The sequence below is a fragment of the Sorex fumeus genome, unplaced genomic scaffold, assembly GCF_029834395.1.
Source record: "Sorex fumeus unplaced genomic scaffold, SorFum_2.1 ptg000264l, whole genome shotgun sequence".
Lineage (NCBI taxonomy): Eukaryota > Metazoa > Chordata > Mammalia > Eulipotyphla > Soricidae > Sorex > Sorex fumeus.
The window spans coordinates 4,223,332-4,250,558 of NW_026606321.1; the positions used below are offsets into that span (position 1 = coordinate 4,223,332).

General features: G+C 46.6%; 1 protein-coding gene across 8 annotated transcripts in view; it reads left to right on the top strand.

Moving 5' to 3' along the window:
- The window catches only part of CTNND2 (catenin delta 2), a 958,285-nt gene that overhangs the window by 700,015 nt on the left and 231,043 nt on the right, over positions 1–27,227 (top strand). For all 8 annotated transcript variants that reach the window (XM_056109040.1, XM_056109043.1, XM_056109042.1 and 5 more), the window contains one exon: positions 10,262–10,394. In XM_056109040.1, coding sequence (XP_055965015.1) covers positions 10,262–10,394 — 133 coding nt within the window. The remainder of the gene's footprint in view (positions 1–10,261; positions 10,395–27,227) is intronic.

Below are 27,227 nucleotides of genomic sequence, written 5' to 3' on the forward strand. Positions count from 1 at the left end.
ACCACCAGAGGCAGTATGTTAAGGTGATACCTCCAATTGCTCTCAGTTCGCAGGCGAGCTGCAGGGCTTTTAGATGGACACTGTTTGTGTGAAGGATGTCTCTGCCTTACACAGACCGTTCTGGTGAGTCTGTCTTCTCTGCTAAAATGCTTGAAGTCTGAGCTCAGTATGCATGTCCCCAAGCCCCACAATTTTCTTTGATTTCTCAAAAACCCTTTCCATGTACTCCTGGAGGTGAAGTCAGTGGGCCCTCAAGTGTGGCTTATGTGAGGCGGAGAAGAGAGAGGTGGTCATTTCTCCCAATCCACCTCTGCCTCCCCCGGCCCCACTAGGAAATGTCGGATTGATAAGGTCTGTGATTAGCTCCTGCACAGCGTCCGCACCAGAGCCCCGCCATCCCCACCAGGTGACCATTAGGCTACACCTGCTGTCCCCTTGGTCATCTCTGCTTGGGAATTTGATCCCCACAACCTGATTTCTTCTGGAGCCGTGGACTCAGGTTGGAGTGAGGAGCTGTTCTTTGCAGGAAAGCAAAGTCAGCCCGAGCCCTTCCCCAGGGTTTTGGGGTCCCTGTCTTTTCTTGCAGAAAGGAATTTCAGGAGTGGATGAGCAGTGAAGAAAAAAGATTTTATTTGGAGGCTTTTAGGAAGGGGAAGGAGGGAGGGGAAGTGAAAGAGGGAGAGTGACGCGCTCAAGAGAGAACTTAAGGGCCTCTCCAAAGGCTGAGAGAGCCGCAGTGCACATCTCAGGAGGAGAGATGAGGAGGAGAAAAGCCTTTGTTCCAGATGGCTTTTATAGGGTTTTTCCCAAGGCCACCCCCACCCCCACTGTGGGGCTTCTAGCTAGGTCACAGTCCATTCCTAGGGTGCTTGCTGAGGGATTCGAGTTGGGAGTGGTCCATGGTCCTCTTTGAAATTCCTTTTCTTGGCCTTTGTTTTTGCTGGAGCTTCTCTTGAGGGAGGGACGTTCCAGCCTGTTCTGGGTCTGTTGCTGGTGCCAGGTGAAGTCTTCTCAGGCCTTATGTCCTGTGCTCACGATGGGCCCTGATGGCTGTGGTGCTAGGTGGTTTTGATGTCGGTGGGTCCCACGGGTGACTTATGTGAAGTGGGGAGGAGAAAGACGGTCACTTTCTCCCCAACCACCTCTGCCACCCAGGACCCAGGGTTACTGGGTTCTTTTCTCACCTCGCAGAAAGGAATTTCAGGAGTAGACAAGCAGTGAAACGAATAGATTTTATTTGGAGGATTTTTAAGGTGTGTGTGTGGGGGGGGGGGGGCGAGAGAGAGAGAGAGAGAGAGAGAGAGAGAGAGAGAGAGAGAGAGAGAAACATACTCAAGAGAGAACACAGGCTTCTCCAAGGGTGGAGAGAGCCCCTACACACATCCTAGCATTAGTCACGAAAGCATGAAAGTACACATCTCAAGAGGGGAGATGCGAGTGACACATGTGCTCAGCCCACATGTGCTCGGCCATATGGGCGCAAGCAGCACATGGGCTCAGGCAGCATGTACGCGCCCTTCCTTTGTTCCAGGTGGCCTTTATAGGGTTTCTCCAGCCTGCCCCCACGTGACGCTTCTTCCCAGGTAAAAGTCTGTTGCTAAGGAGGTTACCAGGGAGGTTGGGAGTGGTGATGGTCTTCTTTGGGCTGAATCACTAAAGTTAGTCAGATTAAAGGGGAGATCCAAAAAGAGGAATTTCATGGGGAGGAGGCCTATATCCTTAGAGCCTGCAGATGGTCTTGGATGGTCTTATCAGGCCTTTGTTTTCTGTATCAACAAGGTGGGTCATTCCTAGAATTCTTCTTCCATGAAACTTTGTTTCATTGCAAAGGGGCTTTCCTTATCTACCTGCCTACATCAGTTTTATTGCATCCTAGGAATTCCATTGCCATGGAGGCCCTTCCCTGTCTACCTGCCGCCTACATCAGAAGGAAACCATAAGTACATAGGTGCTAGTTTTAGGCTATTTGTCACTTCATTTTAATACCTTCAACTACAGTTCTGTAGTGGTACCTCTTAGACCAAATTTATTAGATTTTACTAAGATTGCCTTTGGGGGGTTACCTCTATTGAACATCGTCTGCATTGTGGTTCCTTGGAGAGCTACAGTGAAGCGATCAAAATAAACTGAATCATGCTATGAACATCTGCAAGACTGAAGTCCACAGTGCCTATGATTAAGTCATTGTCCGAGACTGGACTCAGCCTTGAGTATATATGTGGTCACTTTGTAAAGACACCAGAACCTACTTCTCAGGGCAAGTTCTTACTTCTAGTACCCAAGAGCCAGTGGTGCCATCAATCCTAAATCACAGTGCTCTGAGGATTGGAAAACATCTAATTCTGTATGTGTGACTTCTACCTAAAGTGTGAAAGTTTCAATAGCACTGTAGCACTGTAGTCCCATTGTTCATTGATTTGCTCAAGCGGGCACCAGTAATGTCTCTATTATGAGACTTGCTGTTACTGTTTTTTGGCATATCGAGTACGCCATGGGGAGTTTGCCAGGCTCTGCCATGTGGGCAGGATACGCTCGGTAGCTTGCTGGGCTTTCTGAGAGGGATGGAGGAATTGAACCCAGGTCAGCCATATGCAAAGCAAACACCCTACCCGCTGTGCTATCGCTCCAGCCAAAAAATAGAATAATTGGAAGAACTATTATTTCCAAGAGAATTGTCTGGTGATGTGGTTCCCGAATCAATAACATGTGTCCTCCATTCAATGATGTCCACCTGGTATGTTTCTAGTTCAGTAACTGATATTAGATTTCTTTTCACATACACCTTTATGTGAGAGGCTTCTAAGCTTATTTTCGTGAGTGCGCCCTGAATGACTTGGCTCCTCCCTTTTACATAAACAACAAGATCCACCCACATGCCCAGTTGCACCCAAAAGCACTTCAGTCTGGAATCTTCCAGCAACGCCCCCCGCCCCAGTGTAGATCACCCACTGGTGGGGTGGGGGTAGAGTGTGGAACTTTAGGAAATACGATTCTGTTTTCATATTCAGACCTTTTGAAGGTAATCAAGGCCTTTGCAACTGTGTCAGATTCTTAGGGAAATTCCAGTTCTTCTGGTGTGGACATTTAAGGGCAGTTGATCTTGCCCTGCTGACCCTCCAGTTCATTCATCAAACCCTTTTTTTCTATTCCTAGTGATGGGTCCCATGCAGGTGATTTTCTCAGAGGGATTGGAGACAGATAGATTTTGAATGGGTACGTGGTCACAGAATATAAACACTTACCATAAAGGCATTGTGGCTTACAAGATAAAGTTTATGGATACTAGTTTGTAGTTTTTCCCCCTAGGCTGTTATCAACAAACAGAACCTATTAGCATCCTCAGGGAAACTACACTCATGTATCTGATGTGATTTTTTTTTCATGTGGGGCACACACACATGCGTGCACACACAGATACACACCACACACACACAAACACACACATACACACAGATCATTGCTGAAAATAGACACACAGCTATGCACAGCTTTGCTAATAATTGGCTTTTGGTTTCCTGGGACCCTGCCTGGTTTCTGGGGGTCTTTTGAGGACAGAGGAAATTTGATCCAATGTTGTGACAAGCTGGCCACTCTTAGGTCTGGGGACACGCTGACTCCAAACAGCATTTCAGACGGTTTGCTATTTAGCTTTATGCGGAGCCTGTGATTTCCACAACCCAAGTCAGTTGGCTAGAGGAAGGGTTTAGTCACAATATTGTTGGTCCCCGTGACAAGTTTTAATGAAGAAAAGGTTACATTTGCATATCCCCACGTACCATTAACATTTCTAAAGGGAAGCCCAGTAACAAATGAGACTTAGGAGTTCAGCTTCTGGAGAGGGTCTTAAACCTCTTTCTTCTCTTCTTCCTCCTGGTAGATTAAATACTTGACATTTCTTAAGAGCCTGCAGTCTGTGCTAGATGTAGCTCTGAGGACTTCCTATTTATCATGTCTCACTGCGCCAGCAGCACGCCCAGGTGCGGGTTCTCAGTGTCAGCTCAGCCGCAAGCCGGCTTGGAGCTGAGCAGGGAGCTGAGCCAACCCTAATGCATGGAATGCCATGGCCCCCCGTCGCCCCTGTAAGGTGGAATTCATTTCCACGGGATGATTGCACGGATTTTTGAGAATCACTCCCTTTTCATTGATGGGTCATTCGTCTGCAGTATTCTTTTTGTTCTGTTTTGTAATTATTATTTTTTTTTATTGAATCACCATGAGAAACAGTTACAGAGCTTTTATGTTTGAGTTTCTGTCATACAATGATCAAACACCCATCCCTCCACCAGGGCACATTCTCCACCACCAGTGTCTCCAGTATCCATCCCCTTAACCTCCCTCTGCCTCCACGCAGACAATTTCCCCCATACTCTCTCTCTCTACTTTTAGTAGTCTGCAGGATTCTAGGATTCCCAGGGTACAGCTTCATACCTCTGTCTGAGCATTTAGTTCACATGCCTGCCTTCCCGCAGCCAGGGTCATCTCAGTTTTTCAATCTGAACCTTTTTCTCCTGATCCTTTTGGAGCCTGGCCATTGGGTGACCATATTACAGCATCCCATCCCCACCTCCAGTAAGACCCTCTCATGGCTCGCTCCCCTCTCCCCCTTTCTTCTGCTAAGTGCCAAGGTTTGACTGAGCCTTGGGCACCCTTGGTTTGGGGCCAGTTCATTTGCTTTAGAGCACAGCGGTAGGGCGTTTGCCTTGCACGCAGCCAACATGGCCAACCCAAGTTCGATTCCTCCACCCCTCTCGGAGAGCCTGGCAAGCTACCGAGAGTATCTTGCCCGCACAAGCCTGGCAAGCTACCCGTGATGTATTTGATATGCCAAACACAGTAACAACAAAGTCTTCAATGGAGACGTTACTGGGCCCGCTCAAGCAAATTGATGAACAACGGGAGGACATTGACAGTGACAGATGCCAAACATGAGTGAAACCATCCAGTAATTGCCTTTTATATTCTATCGTACCTTACTTGACATAATTACCTCAATTCCCAGTTTTATTCCAAAGCACAGTACTAATCTTCATTAATAGCAGAGTATTAAAATGATGTATTGTAATGTACTGTTTTTAACACAACCTAAGACATGGTTCTTTCTTACACTGTATCTTTTAAATAAGTATAATGTGGGTTCGGAGTAGTACAGAGGGTCGGGCACTTGACTGGTACACGCCGCCAGATGGCTTGAAGCCTCAGCACTTCATATGGTCCCTGAACCCATCAGGAGTGATCCTGGGCACTGCTGGATATGGCCCTCAAAACAAAACAAAACAAAACAAAATCAAATAAGTTTAGTGTCTAATTGCTGACAAGTCAGTGAAAGGTTATTAAAAATTAAATGTCACTTTATAAATTTTGTGTTTTATATATTGTATGTAGCACTGTAGCACTGTCCTCTCCTTGTTCATTGATTTGCTCAAGCGGACATCAGTAATGTCTTCGTTGTGAGCCTTGTTGTACTGATTTTGGCATATCGACTATATCACAGAGAGCTTGCCAGGCTCTGCTGATATTGTATGTAAATCTATTTATATTTTATATTTTATTACATAAATCTTTCATGCTGTACAAATTTAAACATGTAACATTCGTGCATGTGTATACACACATCTATTCCTCAGCAGCTTCAGTAGTCAATAACACTTGTCTGGCCCTTAATAGTTTGCCATATGCATTCACAGTTATTTAGGGCATCATTTTGTAAATGATGCCAGGAGGTGTGGAGAGAGCTCACAGAGACGGAGCAGCCACACGTACCCTGGGTGCTGGAGGCCTTAAGTCTGATCCTGGACATTGTATGACCCCAAGGCACAGCTGGGTATAACCTCAGGATTTCCAGTAGCTCTGGGCCCAATACCAAACTGTCAGGCTTGCCCAAATGTCTAAGTATTGCTGAAAGAGATCCCCAAGCCCTGGAACCCCCAAAATCTAAAGTAAAAAGGTGACCCCCAAAATAAATGGTGTTATTCTCAGTATTTGACTCACAGCTTGAAACTGTTGTTCTTTCTCATGGATGGGTGGGAGGAAGTCAGAGACCCAGTTCTAAAGTCCTTCTCGATCATCCTGATGTCAGTTTCGCTCCCCTCGGGTGCAAGGAGAGGACAGTGGCTGAGGCATCTGGGGATGGGCCATTCTGTGTTGGGAGCTTTGGTGGCATCCGACTAAGGAGGGAGGAAGGTTCACTTCCTGCCTGTTGTGTCCGCTAAAGCAGTCATTGTCCTGACATCATTCTCACCACATTGACCACAGGCCACTAGGTTCCTTTGCCTTAGACTGGCCCTTGATCTCATCCAAGGCCTGGGACTTGCTTCCCAGCTAGGGTCCACCCGCACACTGCCCATCAGCGCCCCCTACTGGCCGCCTCCTTTTTAACAGCCAGTTCCCAACATTCTGAATACTCTCCTTTTCCTTCGATACTGCTGTCCCTCGCTGGTAAGTGACGTTCCCAGAAACTTTTGTCTCCTCCTAGGTCACTGTTTGTCCTCAAGAGGAAAGGCCTGAGATGAGGAATCATCTCGGATGATAGATTCTAACCAAAGGATGGAAGATAGCCTCTCGGGCCTTGCCTCCTGCCTCTCCACGGACAGTAAAATCCCAAGGATGAAATTCAGTGAAGCAAAGCATTTACTAAAAAAAAAAAAAAAAAGACTCAGTTCTAAACCAACTTCCCACACCAGCCCTTCTGCTGTATTAAGATTCTCCTTAACATCTTTCCTGAAATGGGGGGGGGGGGACAATGGGAAGAGCCTCAGTATTCTTTCCGGGGGTCCCTGTCCCTGACTAAGTTCGAAGGAACTCCCATTAGAAACCCCAGAAGCAAACAGCCCCCTCAGCAGGTGCCCCCAGAGCAGCCCCCTGATGCCGCGTGGGAATCCCTGGTCATTGTGCAGACCCCCTTGCTTTCAGCTTCCAGCCTCTCCCGCTGGCTGACCTCCACTCGTTCTCCCACACTCCCTTCCAGACCTGAACTCCCGCCTGCCTACACACGTGTTTGCACAGTGGTCAGTAGGAGTTGTGGACAGTGCCCACAGAACTTAGCAGGCGGGTGGGCAGTGAACTGGCATACAGGCAAGAAGAGTTTGGGGGGTTGTGGGCACTGTGAATAAGACAGGGCCCTGTGACTGGTGGCCTTGAACTAGGGCTTCTAGTTCTAAAACTTCAAGGAGGTCACCTGGGAGGCATGAGATAAGGGGTCACAGAGCCCCCAAAGGCCCTGGGAGCCCAGAGCTGGGACGAGGCAGGAAGGGGGCCCTTCTAGGGGTGTGGTGAGGGGTTGACAGGCCAGAGTCCTTCCTGGTACATAGTGAAGTGTAGGGGCATCTGGTCTAGGCAGGGGCAGCTTGGAGTAACAGAGTGTAGGCGTGCATCTGGACTAGGCACAGGGTGAGTAGCAGACTATAGAAGGTATCTAGGCTCAGGGGAGTAGTAGAGAATAGGGGCATCTGGTCTAGGCTCAAGGGAGTAGCATAGTGTAGGGACGGCTGGTCTAGGTACAGGGGAGTATTAGAGTATAGGGGCGGCTGGTCTAGGCTCGGGCGAGTAGTAGAGTGTAGTGGCATCTGAGTTCCATATTTATCTGGTGGGACCTCGATATGATTTCTGAGGTGGCAGCATGAGACTGTGTATGAGTGACTAGTATGTGGCTGTGTGTATGTGATGTGTTTGTGAGAATACATGTGTTTCCATATGTCTATACATACATACTCTTCTGTGTGACTCTCTAAGTATCTTTGCAGGTGCCTATGTGTGTCGGCTTGCATGTTGCCTCTGTGTATGACATATATGCAGAGTCCCCAAGACTTTTTCCCAGAGATCTTGTTTCATAGCTGTTCTGAGAGCAATCCCCGAAGCCCCGTGGGGCAAATGCATCTGATCAACAAGACTGGCTGAAAGGGATCCACAGCTAGTCACTTCCCCATAGCAGGAACTCCCCGATGTTCATCTCAGCTACCCTGGGTCTTGTTTGGTTTGATTTTGGGGCCACTCAGCAGTGCTCAGGAGCCTGGCTCCTGGCTCTGCACTCAGGAATCACTCCTGGCTGGCTCATAGAACCATATGGGATGCCAGGGATCAAACCCAGGTCATGACCCCTGTACTATCACTCCAGTCCCAGCCACTCAGGGTCCTTAAAGGCAGTGTGAAATTTGGTCTGCAAGTGTGTAAGAAGCTGCTAAGTAAGAAGATGGATTGTACCGTTTCCAAGTTGCATGTTACAGAGGTGGTTTAGAATCAAACAACAGATGGAGTCAGAGATTGTAGAGCAGAAGAGATACTTACTTTTGGGTACAGAAGACCCAGGTTTAATCCGTGGCATCCCCTGAGCACTGCTGGTGATGACCTGAGTCTGGAGAGAAGAGTATCCCTTGAGCCTAGCTGAGCGTAGCCCAACAGCTAAATTTTAAAAGTTGGCTTAAAATCATATAAAGAGCAAGTCATGCAAAATAAAAAAAAAATTAAAGAAGGAGAAAACCAGGCTTCTTGTGGCTTCATGCATATTCATTTTCTACTGGGATCGTATCACCAAGAAGCACTTGTGAGTTTGGCTGTCATTGCTGATCCTGCGTGTGTTTCATAGCAACAGAGTAGGGCCCTCCGTGTGCCTCAACAGTGGATGCCCACCTGATGTATGGCACTGTCTCCCATCCTGATGCCCGCTCGCTCAGTTGCCTGCCCTCCTTTCCTGGCAAATGCTGAGCCATGCATGGGAACCTCTTTCTTATTGTCTTCAGTAGCTGGAAGCGAAGCACCAACCGCTCCAGGTCCACCTGATAAGCTCTACCAGTCTCAATAAAGAGAGCAGATTATCTGTAAGGCAACATCGCCCTCCGCACTCTTATTTTTCACGATACTTCCCCCGGATGATGACGCAACCTTGCTCAGTGGACACTGGCCTGGCCATCCTTATCTGGTGCTCAGGGCCTTCCCCTTGCAAAACTCTGTCATTTCTCTTCCCCACTGTCCCGTGGGTACAGTGTCCTTCTTGGCTGTTGGGCCGAGTGTTTATCTGGGGTTTGTAGGTCGCTTGTTTGTGTCTCTGTTAAAAATGGGATACTTCCTTTTGAGCGAGAATCCATTCAAGGACCTTGGGAGCTCCTTGTTCTAACAGGTTTTGCTGATTTTTATAGAATGTTCCTTGGCATTAGGCCTCCATCATCTGTTGTCATAGGGACATATATCTTAGACCATACTTCCTTCCTCCCCCTTCCCCACCTCCCACCCCTCCCGTTTTAGAGCCTCAACTGGTGGTTCTCTGGGTTCATGATCAGGATTTGTTCTCGGTGGTGCTCAAGGGACCATGTGGTGATGGAGAGCAAGCCTGGAGTTCCCACATGCAGCTCTCTCCCTGGCCCCAGGGAATGCCTGCTTAAAATGAGATAAACTGCCAACTTTGTTGGAGCAACTCAGATGGAAAAAGCAAGGAACCAGGAAAAAGAATGTATAATGCATAAAATGTATTAACATTATATGAATAAATGTAACTCATTAAATAAATAATTCCCTTTTATAAAGTCTTCTTATTGCTGTAATTCTGTTCCCAGAGAATTTAGGTATGTATTTTTCAAGAAGAGCTTAAGATGATGATAACAACACCACTAATAAAAAATAATAAAGCTGGAAATGCTACTGCCACTCCTCCAGCTCAGCTCACACTCCTGCTCTGGGGATTTCTCCTTGTCTGAGAATGTAGCCAAATGCTCAACCTGAACCAGACTGTGAAAATAATAGATTATTAAACCAGCAGGCCTTTATAAGGGATCCACTTAAGCACACCTAAAAATGTCTATATTTATAAAATCGTGTGCCATTTTAAGTAATTTTTCCATAAATCTTCATAAACTTGTACCTTTTTAATGTGCCTAAAATTGTAAGTAATATGTATTTATGTGCATATATAATCATATGTGTGGCACTTATAAATCAGTTACTAGAGGCCATCTTTTTGGATCCTTTTAAGTGAGGAAACTGAACAATGGTGTGTAAGTGATCCCCGTGAGCTCTGCTGGGGGAACCTACCTGAGTTAGCCATGTGTAGCCATATGTTAGTCATGTGACAGCCATGTGACAGTCATGTGGTAGACATGTGGTAGCCATGTGATAGCCATGTAGCAGCCATGTGTTAGCCATGTGCTAGCCATGTGGCAGCCATGTGAGCAGCCATGTGGCTGTCATGTGTTTGCCATATGGCAGCCATGTAACAGCCATATGGCAGCCGTGTGCACAAACTCTCACTCATGCTTTCCACCTTCCTCTCATTCAGGGAGTTTGGATGGAGAGACCCTGAGCTGCCTGAGGTGATTCAGATGTTGCAACACCAGTTCCCTTCTGTCCAGTCCAATGCAGCCGCCTATTTGCAGCACCTCTGCTTCGGAGACAACAAAATCAAAGCCGAGGTAAGTGTGTGTGGATTCCCTAGTAGTCCGAGCCCCATAAACCCTCCTTTAAGATTTTACAGGATGCTTAAAAAATACGAGGAATGCTGTGGTTTGCAAAAGAGACATTGAGTGGCAATCATGTTTGGTCTATAGTCTACACTCATCACACATCTCCCATCCTGGGAGGAACCTCCCAACACCCTTTCTTTGGTGCTCCCTTCCCTATCTGAGATGCCTTTTCCCCTAGTGTGTGTGGCTGGCCTCAAAGCCATGGAGTAATCCTCATGGTACTTATCTCGGCTATTATTGGGTGTTAGTCTCGTATTTTGTGACTTTATGTTCCCCAAATGAATGCAATCTTTCCCCAAGCACAAAACTTTGTAAGTCTACAACTGTACCTCATGGTGTTTCACTAATAAAAATTTTTAAAAAAGAAAAAAAAATACGAGGAAAAGCAACTTTGGGCTTCCAATATCTTGGTGTGCCATGAGGTGGACACATGTCCCTTGCTGCCAAATCTGTTGGCCTGCATGCAGGAATTCTATTAGCTTCCGGAAGACTGAGGCATGGAAGAACTGGGGAAATGCATGCTGTCTCTGCAGACGAGACCATGAGACACGATCCGTGTGCAGTGATTTGCTTTCCTCTTCCCAGACTCTCTGCACCTGTCCCTGCTTCTAAGGAAATGCAAAGTATCTTCCACTGTCTCCTCCTGCTGGCAAAGATGCCTGGAGTCAGTATAAGGGATAGTGGGCTGCAGGGTCTCACAGGCAGTGGGCCAGCCCCGGTGCTAACCAAGCATGTTGAGACATTCAGAGACACTCAGGGCTAGACTAGGACATTTGTAGCCTATAGAAGAGACAGTTGTTTGTGCCTCACAGGTAGGCAGTGATTAACCTGCTCTGTGACTTGGGAATACTTTAACGTGCACACTCTATGACTTACGCTATTTTCGGAAAATCGTGGTGGTCAGCTATCTCTGATTTCTCAGACAAGGGACATGCATTTGCATAGAAGCAGCTGAGTAATCAGATTTTTAAAAAAGATTTTATCAGCCGTAAAGAGTCGTCTCCACAGCATGTAAGCAGTTTTGAGGATGGGCCTCAATTAGTTTAAGAGTGCAAAGAAGAGATTCAGAGATGTAATTGCAATTTATTATAGATTTTGCTTGCTTGCCTTGAGATGAATCGAGCCTGGTAGTTTTTAATTTTTTTTTTTTTGGTAACTCCCATCCACTGGCCTCATCCCTGGGGAAGATTCAGGATCATTCCTATCGGAACAAGCATGTCTGTTTAGGAAATGAATATTGAGTTCTGATGCTTGACCAGGCATGAGTTGGCTCACAGGGGACCTTGAACAGCATCTAAAGACATTTTTCTCAGGACAGCTGGAGAGAATTCCAGTGGTGCCAGCAACATCTGGCAGGCAGTGGCCAGGGCAGTGCCTACCTTGAGGGTTCCATAGCATCGAGGTGGCAAGAAAGTGCTATACCACCAATACAGCCAGGCATTGGGGCAGCTCTACAGGATGCTGCCTCTTGCCACCTTGAAGCCAAGAGTTTTAAGCTCTGGCACCAAATGGAAGCAAAGGGGACATTCAAAAAAATTTCACCCAAGATTCATTTCATTTCATTTTATTTGTTTTTGGGTCACACCCAGGGCTTATTCCTGACTCTGTGTGTTCAGGGCCCGGGGGGACCATATAGGACACCAGGGATGTAACTGGGCTTGCCGTGTATAAAGCAACAGCCCTATCTGCTATACTAGCTCTCTGCCGTACTCCCCCCACCAAATTAATTTTAAATGTGCCCAAATCCCATTTCTTTAAATAGATAAAAGTCATGTGGTTTTATCCCAAATAAAAATTATCATCATGCTTAATTAAAAATCAGTCCATGTTTGATAAAAAAAAACTTAGCAAAGTGACCATCAGGATGGCAGGACAAGTTTCTAATTTGGGCATCACCCCATCCTTTGCAGAAATGCCCTTCTAGCTGGCTTCTAGAAAGTTCCATCTGAAAAGGGTCTTATTCCTCCATCAGCAGCAAATTGGTTCAGGGATGAGCAGGTAACCTCAGAGCAGTCGGATGGATTCTGACCCAAGCTTGGTCCTGGAGATCCAAGAGTAGTAGCGAGTCAGGCACCTGACTCAGGTTCAATCCCCAGCCTTGGATATATGGTCCCCTGAGCACTGTGAGGAGTGATCCCTGAGCACAGAGTCAGAAGTAAGCCCTGAACATTGCTGGGTATGACCCCCAAACCCAAACCACACCTGCCCTTGGTTCCAATGTTGGCACTTGATAGCCTACACAGCCGGGAGGCGGGGGGGGGGGGGGGGAGACCTCACATAACTTGACTTCTGGCACTGGGAGGCAGTGCCCAGTGGAGTGGGGGGAGGGGAGGTTGCTCAAGGGCGTTGGCAGCTGGTGTGCCTGGAGCTCGCTCCTGCGGGTACCCAGGGAAAAGCTTTGAAACTCCCTCCATGTCGCTTAGATGTGGGGAGAAAGGGGGGTACAAATGCTGTCAGAGTCCATTGTCACATGATGGGGCAAAGAGTTCCTCAAGGCTCCCAGGCTGCACGGGGCTGGCAGGGAGAGGTTCGAGGTCCCTGCTCTGACTCCCACAGTCTCTCCCACTCACGCTCAGCCTTGAAGCCTTTCATCTCGGTGGTCACATGCTCTGGCCGCTTCTGGGGCGCCTCCTTAGAAGAACCCTGCGTCTGTGCTGCAGGACCTGACGTCTGCAGGCTGCTTCAGATGAAAGCAGCGTTCCCGCCTCATCACACACCTCAGCCCTGGTTTCGTCCTCTGTGTGTCTGCGGACACCATGTGTGCCATGCGCTTTTATTCTGCTTAATTTGCTGTGAGTGGCTGTGTTCTCCAAGGGTGCAGAGATTCTTCCAGCAGCTGGCTGACCCGGAAGCCTCAATTTCTCTGATGGAGGCAGGGCTGGCTCCCTCCAAAAGGCTCTGTCAGAAACTCGGAGAAGGTTTAAGGTACCAGGAGACTGGGAAGGAGGAAAGGAAGGAGATAGAGGTAGACAGAGCCTGATGATCAAGTTGACGAGAGTGACAGGAATCAGCAAAAGTCCAAGGATCAGTGTTGGGGAACAGTTTTACCCCACGTGCCCAGACACACTGTGCATTGGGTCCGGGCAGACATGAGGCGAAGGATGATGGGCGCGCGGAGAAACTGCTCTGAAAGACAACTGATAGCCCGTCACTTTATTGCCAAATACACAGATATTGAACACAGGAGCTGGGCTTAAGAGGATGGTTCAGCCACATCACTGACATATCACCTTTCCAACTCTGCGTTGCCCCAGCCCAATCCCATTTAGGGCTAGATGCTGCAGTTAGGTGACAGTTCTTGGGGAGGTTGGGTGAGACTCAACACTGGATACCTGGTGCTTGTAAAATGCACCCAGACACTCCCTACTAGGTCACTGTGCAGAGACGGGTCTTATCTGCTATGCAGGGACAGATCTTGTCAGCTCTGGTGCCCGTTGCCGTGATCCACAGATCAGAGCAGGCGCCGAGACCCTACGGGAAGTAGAGAGTGAAGAGCTTTCTGGCACCTCCTCTCCGCCCTACAGACTCTGAGAGGGCACAAAGGAAGCTTCACGCACGGGGCCCCAGACATCCATGTTCTGGGGCGAGTTTTCCTTGAAGTACTGTGTCTTCTCATCCTCACCATTCAGTCACATTCCTCTCTTTGGGATGGATGGCTGCCTGTCATGTTTTCATACACAGGTATTGATTTTTGTAATTACTTGTTGCCCAAATACTAAACTGACGGGCACTCGCCTTTCCAAATTTACTCAGTCTTCTAGTCTTTCTATTGCCTTTTATTGGATTGATTTAGCCCTTCAGTCTACATTTCATTATTGGTATTGACTCTGCTCACACAGGGGCGAGGCCGTTGAGCAAGAGCGGAATTAAATCTCCTGGATGTGGTGTATGGGGGCGGGGGTTATAAATCATTGCTGGTTTCACTCCTTATTCTAGGGCCTGCAACCATTTTCATATAATGAAGCTCAGACATGCAGATTGTCGCCAAGAGGCCAGGTCTAAAGGTGCAAAGCTGAGAATTCACTTCCGTCATTCAGCTGAGGAAGGCCAGGCCCTCACTTTTCTTGCTGGTCTAGTCTTGGATTTGAGAATGTCCTGTCCCCTCCGAGCATGGGGGTGGAGAAAACTGGACTTGGGCAGTGTGGACACCCACAGATAATGAAGGCGGAGTTTGCCATGCCAGAGGTGTCTCGAATAGGACTTACTTTTGGAGGCGGGGATAGGTTAGGGCCACCAGTGGCCGAGTGCCTGGTCCTTAACCCCTTTACTCTCTGGAACCTGTGCAGAACTTTTACTGTATCGATCAGTGATTATCCAAACATTCAGATAAGGTATCACAAAGTTTAGATAAAGACAGTGATGAGAGTAAGAAGAGAAGAAGTAGAAATCCTGGTGCCTGCAGAAGGAGACAGGGTCGATGAGAGTCTGGGTGGTCACCCCAAATGGTCAGTCTGTGCCAGTCACTCTCGTGGCATCGCAGTGACTGATGGAGGGTCCTTCTGGATTCCCAGGCAGAGGCGTGACTGATACGATGGGTCTCAGGCTGGTAGAATCATGCTACCTCTCCTCTCTGGTAGTTGGCAGCGCTGGAAATAATCAGAGTTTCAGGACAGAATTTGCTTGGGTGGAAAGACTTTAGGCATCTTTCAATAGGTACCCTCGTGTTTGTAAACTTTTAGTAGTATGCTAAAATTCATATTTCTGATAAATTCTCCTCTAAGGAGCATTGGAGGGACCTCTCTCTCTCTCGTTCTCTCTCTCTCTCTTTTACTTTTTGGGTCACACCCGGAAATGCTCAGGGATTACTCTTGGCTCTTTACTCAGGAATTACTCCTGGTGGTGCTCGGAGTGGTATGCTGGGAATCAAACCCAGGTCAGCCACGTGCAAGGCAAACACCCTACCCACTGTGCTATCACTCCAGCCCTGAGGGACTTCTCTTAATATGGAGAGTGACCCTCTTTGCTTTTCCCAAGTCTTACTGACCTGTGTCCACTGAAGGGCCTCATCCTTTCTTCTCCTGCACCCCTGGGAGGGGCCTACAGCCAGGCACCCCTCATCACACCATCATAGGCCCCTGGGACCCTCTGCTGGCATGTCTCTGGGGGGTATTTAGAGCTCTGGAGCTCCTCCAGATAAAAATCCTCGCACCCATTCAGGCAACAAAAGGAATTTTTGTGACGCTTTTGGTATTTTTAATTAGGTACATTTTAAATATTAAATTTAATAAGTTCTTTATTAAAGTTTAAGTGTCAGATTTTAGTGATGGCCATGCAGTGCCGTGTGCGTGGCTTGGCTCCAACTGTGTCCCAAGGTGGTTATGCTCATGGGGTTTTGCACAAGCCCAGGGGTTTGCTTGCGCCCCTCTCCCCCCCCACACCCCGCCTAGCTCAGTGGGTGGGTTGCCTGGGGCATCCCTCACATCTCTGGTCCCTCGAGGCCCAACAGGCCGTGAAGCAGTGGATGAGTATAACTTAAAACGTGTTTTCTTTGAAGCATCAGCTCCTTCTCATGAAGAAACGTGCTTCTTAAGGGCCCGTGAGATAGGGCAGGGAAAAAAGTGTGTGCCTTGCTTGTGACTGTTCCCTCTCTGGGCACTTCCTTATGTAGCCCTGAGGACTGAAAGCATGCTGGGTGCAGCCCTAGAGACACTGAGCACTTTCAAGCAGAGCCCTAGACCCTGAGCCCTGCCACAGTGACCCAGATAATCCTGGCACTGCGGGGCCCAAGTGGCACCATGAACTGTATCATCATCTTGACCACCTGCACTGTTTGCTGAGACCCGAGACTCCAGAGCACTGTTGTGAGGCCTCTCCCTGCCATGGAAAGCACGTCTTTCTATTTAATTTTTAAATATAATTTTCTATATTTTATTACACTAAAAAATTCTACATTTCCAATGTCGAGGCACCATTATTTACATGGGGTTTTATAATAGAGTTTCAGAGGCATCAGATGGTCCGACGGTAGCCCCACCACCAGTGCTCACTCCCGTTCATCAGTGTCCCCCAGTTCCCACCCCACCCCCCACACCAGTCAGCCTTCTTGACTGTTTTTAGATTTGTTTCTTGTAGGTTGGATCTTCTATTTACAGTATAGATGGCTCTGTCATTTACACACAAACACACACACACACACATACACTCACAAACACCCCACCTCTACAATGCTTGTGTGCTCGAGGCTCCTTGACCCCAATTCCTGCTACCTCCGTCTATTGCTCCTTACTCCCTTACCTGCATTTCTTCTCTCATTTCTGCCAGTGGGGGCCAATGGTAATCCGGGTACCTTCCCTTTGGTCCCTTCTACTGACTCCTCTTATTCACCGATAGAGCACAGACAAGGGAGATCACCCTCTCCTGTCCTCCTTCTGACTTCATTACCATCCTCCAGTTCCATCCAAGTTGCAGTGACTGGCACGATTCCATCAATCTTTGAAGCTTTATGGTATTCTGCTGTCGTATATACCCCACTCTCATTACACTGTCACCTGTGATGGGGCACATAAGTTGATTTCCTGTTGAGTGCTGCAACAAATAATGATGAGTATATGCCTTTGCAGTGAAGGATTTTGTGTACTGAGAATTGGGACCAAGAACTGGAATGATGGGTTCATATGGAAGCTCTAGTATTACTTTTGTTTTTTCTTATTCTCCAGATGGTTTGAACCAGGCAACATCACCCCCATCAGGGAATGAGCTTCCTCTCACCAAATCCCTTCCAGCAGAGTGCCCTCACTTTTTTCATATGTTTCATTCTCATTGGTATAGGATGATATTTCACTGTCATCTTGGTTTGGAGCTCACTGATAATAAGTGGTGATGAGCAGTTTTTCATGTGTCTTTTTCAGAGAAGTATCTGTCATTTCCTCTTCTCACTCTTTGATAGTTTGTGGATCTCTTTTAGATGCTTGAGATTGCTTTATATATCTTGGATATTACTCCTTTATCTGACGTGTTGAGAACAAATATTTTCTCCTATTCAGTTGGATGTTTCCTTTAGCCAGACAGAAACCTTCTAATTTGATGTAGTTCCATCTGTTTGTTTCTGTTGCTGTTGTCAATAGAATCATATCACTGAAAACACCTTTAAGGTCAAAATCTTGGAGTGTTCTGCCTGTATTTTCCTCAGTGTATTAATAGATTCTGGTCTAATCTCAAGGTCTTTGATCCATCTAGACTCTTGTATAAGGACTGAGACATGGATCCAGCCTCATTTTTTAACACATGCCTAACCAATTTTCACTGCACCATTTGTGGAAGACTCTCCATTACTCCACTTCCTGTGTCTAGCTCCCTTCCTCAAAATTAATCAAGTGTAGATATAGGGATTTGTAATCGTATTTACGATTCTAACCCATTGATCAGAGAATCCATCCTTATTCCAGTGCCTAAGCATGCCTTTTTAAAACACTTTAAACTCCAGGATCTGATGTAACCTGTGACAAGACTGGCTCTGTTCACTTCATCATAATAAAATGGCATGGAACTAAGATGAAGGAAGATTTAATTTAGGCTTTTGGCCTGATCACCCATCTTTCTGTGAAAAATTACCTTCAACCATAAATTTTCAGCCCTCCTGTTTGCATTGAAGATGTAATATAGTTCAAAGTCAGAAACTCTCTTTTTAATTTTTTTTTTAGTTAAAGAACTTTGATTTGTGACATTATTAATAGTTTAGTTTTAGGCATGTGCTTCAACACCAGTCCCATCACCAGAGCCAACTTCTCTCCAGCAGTGTTCCATATTTTCTCCCCACCCCGACCTCCGCCCCAAACCCCAAAGTCAGGATCTCGTAGAAACCAGTGTGGAGTTTTCTCCCTCCTGCCAACAAACGTCCCAAATCCTTATCACCCCAACTCCAGTCAGGGCATTTTTTTTTCTTGAAAAAGGAAAAGGGAATATTTTTGTGGTGGTGGGGAAAGGCCCGTGGTGTCGCAGGGAGATTGCGTGTTCCGGGACAGGCAGCTCCTGAGGTGCTAACCAGGATTCCATACCAGAGTCCTCTGTGCTCGGCCTGAGGGAAAAGGTGAATCTTGCCAAGAGGCTGTTGAGCTCACACAAAACCTGGCTTGTGTAGGCCTGCTTGGTACATGACGAGAACCACGAATCTCAGAAGTGCCAGAAAAATATTACCTCAGCCATGGACAGTAGGACCAGTGGGAGTGGCTCAGGTTCAAAGATTGGTCCTTAGGAGTTTCTATGTGTATGGGGGGTGGGGAAGGAGGAGTGAGTGTGTGAGTGTATATGTGTGTGAGTATGTATATGTTTGTGTGTGTGAGTGTGTGTATGTGTGTGTGTTTGTATGAGTGTGTATGTTTATATGTATGCATATGTGTATATGTGTGTATGTGTGAATGTATATATGTGTGTATGTGTTTGTATTTGTGTTAGTGTGTATGTGTGTAAGGGTGTATATGTGTGTATGTGTGAATGTGTGTATGTGTTTATGTGTGTATTTGTGTGTATGTATGTTTATATGTATGCATGTCTGTGAATGTGTACATGTGAGTGTATGTGTGGTGTGTGAGCATGTATGTGTGTAAGCGTGTGTAGTGTGTGTATGTATGTGTGAATGTGTATGTGTGTGTATGTGTGTGAGTATATTTATCTGAGTGTGCATACGTGTGAGTGTATATGTGTGTAGTGTGTGTATGTGTGTATATGTGTGTGAGAGAGAGACAGAGAAAGTACACACATTCCTATGGTTTCACTCTGTTTGCTCCTAGAGCAATGATTCAATGTATTTGTATAAACAGTTTCTGTTTATAAAATCTGTCTTCTCTTTCTTTAATGATGTTAACTTGCACGTAGAAATTTATTTGAGTATTAAAATGCATACGACTTTCCCCTCCCCCGTGATTTTTATTTTCTTCAGGGTGACTTGGAACATTCCAGATGTTTGCCAAAGGAAAATAGTCAACTTGTTCTAGTCTCATATAAAGAGCTTCCCCAATTTCTATTTTGTACTTTGTTCTTTCTATCTCATAGCACAGGAACAAAGGGTCTTTTCAATTATTTCTTTTTCCTTGAATCATTTCTTCTCTCCCATTTATTATAAATTGCCCTATGAGGTTTGAAAAGGAGCCTGTGTGTGTTGGTCGGAGTCTGTGGACAGGACAGCTTGAGCTGGCAGCAGCAGTTCTGGAGCAAAATTGCTTCTCTTCAACCCCTGTGGGTCCGCCAGTCTGATGCTCAGTGATCCTGGACAGGTGCCTCTGGCCCTCCCAGCCTCAGTCTCCCAGACTCCCCTAATGGCCTGGGGACTCTGTAACATTGCCAAGAGATCTGCCTGGCAGACTAAGTAGCTCCTAAATGGAGCTTATTATTAGAAGAAGTCGCAAGGATAAATTAAAGAGCCTGTTGCATAGTCAGAACGTCTGTCTGGGATATCTGCCTGACTTCATTACCCATCAGTTACCCTTTGAAATCTGCTCTTGTTGGTTTAGGAAGCTAAGATTCTAATGTCAGTAGATTCACCACTACCCATGAACTTGGAGTTGGACTCCAAAAACTGTTTGCAAGAACAAGACCCATCCCGAGCCTTTCTACGCTGATATCCCGGGAGAGGTAGAATCGGAGAATCTCATCATCCCACAGATGTTCGCTCCTCTGTTATAAAGTGCTGGGATCTGTCCTGGGCCCTGGCGAGACAGCTGTTAACAGGAAGCCCAGGTTGGGGAAAGGGGGCGAGAGTCAGCCAGCCCAGATGTGAATCTCTCCGTGTCATATGGCAACACTGGGCGTAGAGACATCATAACCTGGGACCGAGGACATGATATGGTGTGAGGGATCAAGCTGCATTGAAATGGTACTCAGGAAAGTCTCTCTGAACATCTGGGCAGAGCCCCTCGAGTGTCAGTGTTGACACCTGCATTTCATCAGACCGTGGTCCATCCAGAGCCTGGCTAAAACATTGTGAGGGATTTAGACATGTTGCTGCAGGGCTGAGCAATGCAGGACACTAGTGATGCATCCACAGAAGAGGGACCCGTTGGTCAAGTTCTCTTTACTCTCTCCATATAGTACGATTCACAGTAGGCTTGGGGACCACCCAGGTGCCTTTGGAGGATGAATAGATAAAGATGCTCTGGCAACCTACTCAGTGGGATGCTGGACAGCTAGTCAAAAGGATGGAATTGAAATGCTGAGGCTCAAGGAAATAAGTCTGAAAGCAATGGATAATTCCCGAGGCTTTCTTTCCTATGTAGAATGTGAATACCTGAAGCCAATAGAGTATAAATACAAGAGCAGGAATAACTTTTAGTCTGTGTGAAAGTAGGTTGGCTGCCAGCATGTAGAGAAGAGGGAGTCCAGGGGAGAAAAAGGTAGAAAGGTGTCAGTCTGGTGTTGGGAATGGTATAGAATTTTAACGGTGAGTTAAGAAAATTCACATATAGAGGAATTTGCTTCATATTGCTAACCAATGATACATAGGCTTTTAAAAAAAAATCTTTCTAAAGCTGCAGAGTGAGGCTGCCCATTGGGGTATCAGAGTATCACGCACCAAGGGTATCACCTCTGCTTCCCAGTAAGCACATTGATGGCCTAGAGTGAGAGACAGCCTGGGGGCTGCCTGTGTCTGAGGAAGTATCTCTTCTTCCTCAAAGGAAGAGCGAGGAGGAGGGCGAGGAGAGCAGAACCAGCACAGGTGCTGGCCAACAGACTGTGGGAAGCTTGGGAGGGCCCCAGCACCTCAGCTGATATGTAATCAAAAAATGAATTTGAAGCCCACGGCTCTCTCTTGCCACCTGTGTTCAGTGGTCCCCCACCTGGGGGCTAGAAGAATGTTTATTATAATTATAAAATTGCAGTTTATTCCAATCTCCTCTCTATTCTCTCCTGATTCTCCTTCCCCCGATTCTCTTTCTCTTCTCCCCGAATCCTGCCCCTTCAGCCTTAGTTATTTTCCAAATCATGAGGGGTTGGGGTAACAATTAACACATAGTTGTGGTCACACAATCAACAGATGTAAAGTCCTTCCCTCAGGGGAATCTTCTTCTAGGACAGATTCTCATTCAGCAAGATCCACCCAAGGGTGAAATACCATCAAGCGGTACATTTCTCCTTCCCTTAGCCCAGCAACCATATAAATATTGTTATTAATCCTACTCTTTAATAATAGTAGTTATTTTGTATGGGAACAGTAAGAGATACATTAAGCTTATAGGATTGCACCCCTGGGGACATCTCGCTATAGATCTCAGACTACAGTGCTCAGTCCAGATTAGTCTTTCCTAACCCTAGCAGGGTCCTAATCTAGTTGTTACTCTTTGGATCATGACAGAATTTGTCCATGACCGCGCTCTTACCTTAAGGTTAAGTATTATGGTCTAAATCCAGAGTCCCAAGCCTCCTGAACCACACGTGAAAGGTCTGCACCATCCTGGTCATCCAGGCAGCCCTGGGCAACAAAGACCGCCCTGAAAGAACTAGAAACTTAGTGGACTTGTTTATTTTATATTTGATTTTATTTATGGGCCTCCTCCAGCAGTGCTCAGGAGGCCTGGGGACCCCACAGGTGACTTTTCTCACAGACAGGCCAGCGGTTCAGTGCAGGGGTCTGAGGAGGCTGTGCTCCGGGTCCCCAGGCCATGTGACCTCCCCCGTGCTTGGGAGACCAGGTGGTGTCACACATCTGACCACTTTCTGGGGGCTCACAAACTGCTCCACTCTTTTATGGCCTTTGATTTTTTTTAAGTCTTTCCGTTTTGGTTCAATGACACTTCAGTCATTCAAAATCAGATTGTCTCCATGACCAAACCTGTTGGGGAACCATTTTTCCCCAACGTGCCCAGACACATTGTGCACTGGGTCCAGGCAGACACAGGGCGAAGGATGACAAGTGCATGGAGAAACCACTAGGGGAGACAGCTGATGGCCACTCATTTTATTGCCAATGACAGATGTATCTTATAGAGGGTCTTGGCTTAAGAGGATGGTCAAATCACATAAAGTTTACTGTTAGTGACCTATCACCTTTCCAACTCTGGTTTGCCCTGCCCAATCCCAGAGAAGGTTAGATGCTGCAGTTAGGAATCAGTTAGGTGATAATTCTTGGGGGATGGAACTCAACACCAGATACCTGGTGCTTGGCAAATGCGCCCAGACACTCCCTACTGGGGCACTATGCAGGGGCAGGTCTTATCTGCTCTACAGGGACAGATCGTATTAGCTCTGGTGCTCCACACAAACCATCCTATGGCTCCTCCCTACATCTCTTCCCTACTGTGCTCACTTTATCCTTACAAATGATCTTCAGTACATCCTGGAAAATTCCAGGTGAATGTTTTATGACAACTATTTTTTGGTAGCCCCAGTGCACTTCTTAAGCAAATGCCTAATAGCTGGGGGTGGTGGGGGGTGGGAAAACATAAATTATTTTGCTAACAGTTCTTCAGAATAAAGACTTTTGGGGTCTGGAGAGAGAATACAACAGGTAAGATGCTTGCCTTGCATGCAGCTGACCAATACCCAATTTGGTGCCCCAGCACAGCCAGAAGTTACTGCTGAGCTCAGAGCCAGGAATCCCTGAGCAGCACTAGGTGTGGCCCCAAACAAACAAACAAAAAAACACCAGGAATTCAAATAGCTCTTTTACACTTACAATCATTAATTAATTTTGCTCTGGATAAAAAAGTAAAGCATTGAGTAGGCATGAACTCTCTCTTTATTTAAATTGTGTGTGAAAGGATTTCTGTTTCCCTTGAATACGGTTGTCTTCAGTTTCCAAGGGTTGTTGGAAAGAAATAGAATCTTCAGAGTGAAAAAGAAAGTTTCCCTGGGATTAATGGCCTATCTCGGGGCTGGAGCGATAGCACAGCGGTAGGGCGTTTGCCTTGCACGCAGCCAACATGGCCGACCCGAGTTCGATTCCTCTGCCCCTCTAAGAGAGCCCGGCAAGCTACCGAGAGTATCTCACCAGCACGGCAGAGCCTGGCAAGCTCCTCGTGACGTATTCGATATGCCAAACACAGTAACAACAAAATCTCCAATGGAGACGTCACTGGGCCCGCTCGAGTAAATCGATGATCAACGGGAGGGCCTTTACTTTTACTTACTTTACTTTAATGGCCTATCTAGAGAATAGGCTCAATAGCTGAAATTATCTTCCATTTCCAAGGATTGTTGGAAAGAAAAAACTTGAGAATAAAAAGGAATTTTCCCTGAAAACAGAGACATGTAGAGATCAGACTCCACAGAGAAACTCACCCGAGCCTCATTACTCGCGATGTCCCAGAATGATCCCAGGGCTGAGAACAGCGACAGGGCAGTCTCTCCAGGTGCATGCAGAAGGCAGAGTGGGGCAGTGCTGGCAGTTCACCTCTCCTCTGGGTGGAAGTGGCTGTCTCTGTCCCTTATTCCTTCTTTGGGGTGGGAGGAAGCCACCATTGCTGCAAATCAGAAAGATAAATGAGAGAAAGGTGAAGGCAGTCCTTTCTGGGGATAGCTGGAAAAGTGCCAACTCATTTGAGTGCAGAGGGAAGGGGACCAGATGAAGGCCAGAAAAAATGCATTGTAGGAGCTTGGAATATGGAAAGGACCCAAGGAGTGAAAGCCCCTCAGCATCACTCTTCAGTCCCGTGGATCTGCCCAGCCCTCGCAGATCTGGCATGCCTCCCTGCAATTCTGCTTTGACCTGTGCCATCCTGATACCATCATCTGTAACTCTCTAGTCAGTGTTTCTCCTTCCGAAAGATCATTCGTGAGGGGACTGGAGCGATAGCACAGTGGGTAGGGTATTTGCCTTGCACGCAGCCGACGTGGGTTCGATTCCCAGCATCCCATATGGTCCCAGAGCACTGCCAGGAGTAATTTCTCAGTGCATGATCCAGGAGTAACCCCTGTGCAATGCTGGCTGTGACCCCCCCCCAAATAAAAGATCATTTTTGAATGATTTGTAATGATGAAGAAGAGGGATTTCTTCCTAACCATCCCATAGTTTATCTACAAGGCAAATTGACTCAGTTTTCATGGTTTGTGTTAATTTTTTTTTTTTTGCTCTGCTTCGCAGGCAATGGAGAAGTATTTTAGAGATGAATATTTTCCTGTACATCTCACTCCCCTGCTATTCTCTGACATCCTGAAGACACCTGTGACAGCCTATAATGTCAGAGGATGCCTTGCACACTTGAGCACCTGGCTTCCATCGGGGCATGTCGTAGTTTCCTTCCTGAGACAGAGCTTCTTCAGAATGAGCAGGGTGGGAATGTGGAGGTGGGGTGACAACAGGGTCCCCTCTTTGCTGTGCTATTCAAAGAGACAGTGACGTTCGATCCCAGGAGTAGTGATTGCCAACAGACTCTGAAATTCCATCCTGGTACTTTTAGTGACGAGGCACCTGAATGAAAGATTTACTGGGGTGTTCCTCTTCTGCAGATAAAGATACTTCCAAGTCATTCTGTCTCCCACTTATCCTGCTAGCTGTTTTCCAGGGTCAGCTGGAGGGTACAATTCTGATGCCACCCTACCATTAACAAGCAGTACCATAAACAAGTAGCATCAGGTAAATACATATGCATATTATTAAAAGATGCTCTACCAAGAAGCATCCCATTTCCTTACTATTAAAAATTCACTTTGAAACTTGTTGTCCAGCGAGAATAAAGGTCTGGAAAGTTTGTTTGGCACTCTTGCCTTACTTTCTATAAATAAGCTTTACAGATGTTTCATTTTAGCTGGCCCCAAAAGAGCATGAGAAAATGAGGACTTAGAAAGCCTGGACCAAAAAATGTACCAGGAAACCTAGACTAGACTAGATTTGGGAGATGTTTGTATGGTCTTTAAAGAAATGGAAAGCCAGTTGGTTAGAAAACACTGGCTATCGTATGTCTAAATTAATCAAGACTTGCATTTTTCATAGAATTTCTTAGTTTTCACAGCTAATATAGCCCTTCTCTTTGCCAGTATTTCAGACTCTAGACATTTTTCGACATGAAACACCCTGAGAAATAATTCAATAGATGATCATTTGTTTTGCAATGTAGATTTTCCCATTTTAGTGTTTTAAATTCTGAATATTGTCAGCAGAATGAGAAGATTTGGAATTACGAGTAATCTGCCATATTGTTCTGACTCTTCTTCATCTCTTTACCACTGAGCCCAAATTCATCTAATGGAAATTGACGATTCATCCCTGGGTCTGAGGATTACCGTTTCACATGCTTTAATAAAGTTTTGCATTAAGGAAAATAAGGTATCTGCATATCTATAATTAGCTAATATATTCAGCACTGCCTTCTATAAACAAGTTGCAGGTGTACTTAGAGTAGGCCCTGTTTGTTCATCGTCTTGGCATTTGCATATAGGAAAAATTATGCTCCCCTCATAAAATTAAGTAAGTAAAGTAAAGTAAAGGCCCTCCCGTTGATCATCGATTTGCTCGAGCGGGCCCAGTAACGTCTCCATTGGAGACTTTGTTGTTACTGTGTCTGGCATATCCAATACTCTCGGTAGCTTGCCGGGCTCTCCGAGAGGGGCGGAGGAATCGAACTCGGGTCGGCCATGTTGGCTGCGTGCAAGGCAGACGCCCTACCCGCTGTGCTATATGAAAAACACATTAGAAATGTGCATAGGGTTAGCCAGGCAAGTGCTGTTCTCTTCACGGTTGTATAATATTCTAAGAGTCCAGGATCTATTAGCCATCATCTGAGCCATCATTGTCTTCAAGTGCTATATGCTCAGCATAGGATATTTCTCCTGCAAGGTAGACCATGAGTGAAAGCTTCATCTCAAAGTTTACATCTACCATAAAGTTTACAGCTACAGGGTTATGAGGTCTTGTCTTGCCTCACAGGAAAGAATTTCAGGAGTAGATAAGCAGTGAGGTGAAAACAGATTTTTGGGGGAGGTTTTTAGGAAGGGGAAGGAGGGAGAGAAAGTAAGAGAGAGGGAATAACATGTTCAAGGGAGAACACAGCCTTCTCCAAAGGCAGAGAGAGCCCCTATAGACATCCCAGCATTAGCTATGAAAGTGTGAAAGTACACGTCTCAAGAGGGGAGATGCAGGCAACACATGTGCTCGGCCACATGGGCACAAGCAGCACATGGGCTTGGGCAGCATATGTGTGCGCTTCCTTTGTTCAACGTGGCTTTTAGAGGGTTTTTCCTATATAAAACCTTTTATAGGTTTTCCCCTGCCCCACATGGGGCTTTCTTTCTTTTTTTTTTTTTTTCTTTTTTATTAGTGAAACGACATGAGGTACAGTTGTAGATTTACAAATTTTTGTGCTTGGATCTCGGTCATACCCCGATCAAATACCCATCCCTCCACCAGTGCCCATTTTCCACCACCAGGATAATATCCCTCCCCCCCATCCTCCCATCCCCCCATCCCCCCCTGCCACTGTGGCAGGGCATTCCCCCCTGTTCTCTCTCTCCTCCTGGGCGCTGTGATCAGCCAAAGAGGCATTGAGTGGCGAACATGTTCAGTCCAGTCTACTTTCAACCTGCATCTCCCCTCCTGGGAGGATCCTCCAAACACCCTCCACTTGGTGTTCCCCTTTCTATCTGAATTGTCCTTTCCCCTAGAATACCCAGCTGGCCTCTAAGTTAACCACATGGGGCTTTCTAGCTAGGTAAGAGTGCATTGCTAGAATAGTTGCCAAGGGGTAGAGTTGGGAGATGGCCTTCTTTGAAATTCCTTTCCCGGCTTTTTGTTCCTGCTTGAGTTTCTCTCTGAGGGGGGATCCAACCTTCTCTGGGTCTGTTTCTGGTGCCAGGTGAGGGTCTTATCAGGCCTTGGTTCCTGTGTTTGCTGCCTTGACCCGATTGGTTTTTATCACT